Source organism: Pterocles gutturalis, unplaced genomic scaffold, assembly GCF_000699245.1.
Source record: "Pterocles gutturalis isolate BGI_N339 unplaced genomic scaffold, ASM69924v1 scaffold19241, whole genome shotgun sequence".
Taxonomy (NCBI): domain Eukaryota; kingdom Metazoa; phylum Chordata; class Aves; order Pterocliformes; family Pteroclidae; genus Pterocles; species Pterocles gutturalis.
This window is the reverse complement of record NW_010100864.1, coordinates 1,830-3,450: the sequence shown is the minus strand read 5'-3', so window position 1 is coordinate 3,450 and position 1,621 is coordinate 1,830. Positions and strand designations below refer to the sequence as shown.

Sequence of the window (1,621 nt, the reverse complement as noted above, 5' to 3'; positions counted from 1 at the left end):
GACAAATGCCTGAAAATTTTGATTTTGGGTGCTTGATTTTTTTTTGTTTTGTTTTTTAAGTAGAAATAAAATGACAGACATAAAATTCATTCTACTGTTGTTTATTGTCATTTTGTTATTAGGCTGTTAGTGTTTCTTTAAATGGTGTGTTAATAAAAAAGAATTTAAAATCACTATACCGTTACTTTGGGGAAATAAAAAAAGATTCCATTCAATTTTACTCGTAGACAAAATAGATGCAGTAAGCGTGTGTGTCTGTGTGGGTGTGTGTATATATATATATATATGTATATAGCTATCTTTTTTTTTTTTTCCATAGAGTAAAGTTTGCCCATTTTTGATAGACCCTTCTTTCCGGGCTACTGAATGGTTGAAGACACATTTGAAGGAATCACGTCTGGAAGTTATTAACCAACAGGTGCAGTATTTAATCTTGGTTTTACAATTCTGTTCAGCTGGAGCTTGCTCTATTCCAGACTTGAGAGAGCAGTTTTTAATGGCGTGTGCTAGCAATCATCAAAAATGATCCACGTGCATGTTTAAGATGCCTATACGCAAAAGTCTGCATTTAGATATTTTAATATCAGTGTGAATCTTGTCCTTAGGTCTTGATTCAGTTTTGAGACATAGCTTCCTAATAACACTTGAGATGCGATAACTAGCCAGGACTCCCAGGTACAGCTGACAGATGTGACACAAGACCTATGGTAGACCTGCTCTCTTCTGGGGCAGCACTTGGAGAGCTAGGCATGTTGAATAGGTTGCCTGTATGTCAGTAGCTGAATAGGTCAAACTTATTCAAATTAAACGCTTGTGGCTAGACCCTGAAATATGTGATGTTTGTAATAGAATTTTTTGCTTATACTACTGATTTTTAGATTTAGACTTCTGTTATAATGCCTTCTTGTCTATTCTGAAGTGTTAATATTTCAAAAAAAACATGAATCAAAGGAATTTATTTGTCCAGGACACCAACTTCCTAACCTTTTGAGCTGGCAGTGAGATTTGGGAAAACACTTATTATACAGGAAATGGATGGATTGGAGCCTGTACTTTACCCGTTACTAAGAAAAGATCTTGTTGCTCAAGGTAAATGACTAAGATCTTTACAAATGCTTGCTCAAAGGTTTTGTAGGTTAGATCTATATGTATAATATAAAAGTCAAATTTTCTGAAAACATGACAATTGTGTAGTTTTTCCTCTTTAACATTAACCTGCTGCTAACACTTCAGTGCATGAAATACTTTGGAGATATGTTCTTGTTTAGTAAGTGGAAAAATATTGAAAATTATTTAAAGATTTTTTGACTGGAATTAAAGTTTTTTTTTTTTCAACTCTGCAATTTGAATTTTAATTTAATTTCTAGTGATAATTTCAAGCACATAGTTTTATCTAGGAACTTGGGCCTTAAATAGATCAGAAATTACACAACTGGTTGTGCAGTTAGAATGTTGTTGCTGTTTCTCTTCCATTTGTCTGAAGCTAAAGGCGGCACACAGGTCTGTCCCTGATGTGAGTTTGGAATTGGGGGGTCATAGAGATCAGCAAAATGATGGAGTTTAGTGAAAGGAGTCTCCTTATCTGATGCAATGAAAAGATTCTATAATTCTATGAAAAAAA

At 33.9% G+C, this 1,621-nt stretch overlaps 1 protein-coding gene across 1 annotated transcript in view; it reads left to right on the top strand.

Moving 5' to 3' along the window:
- The window catches only part of LOC104467611 (cytoplasmic dynein 2 heavy chain 1-like), a gene marked incomplete at its 3' end in the record, with an annotated part of 66,347 nt that extends 65,258 nt beyond the window's left edge, over positions 1–1,089 (top strand). Inside the window, 3 exon segments of the mRNA XM_010081445.1 lie at positions 320–418; positions 968–984; positions 986–1,089. Coding sequence (XP_010079747.1) covers positions 320–418; positions 968–984; positions 986–1,089 — 220 coding nt within the window.
- Between the last annotated feature and the right edge of the window lie 532 nt (positions 1,090–1,621).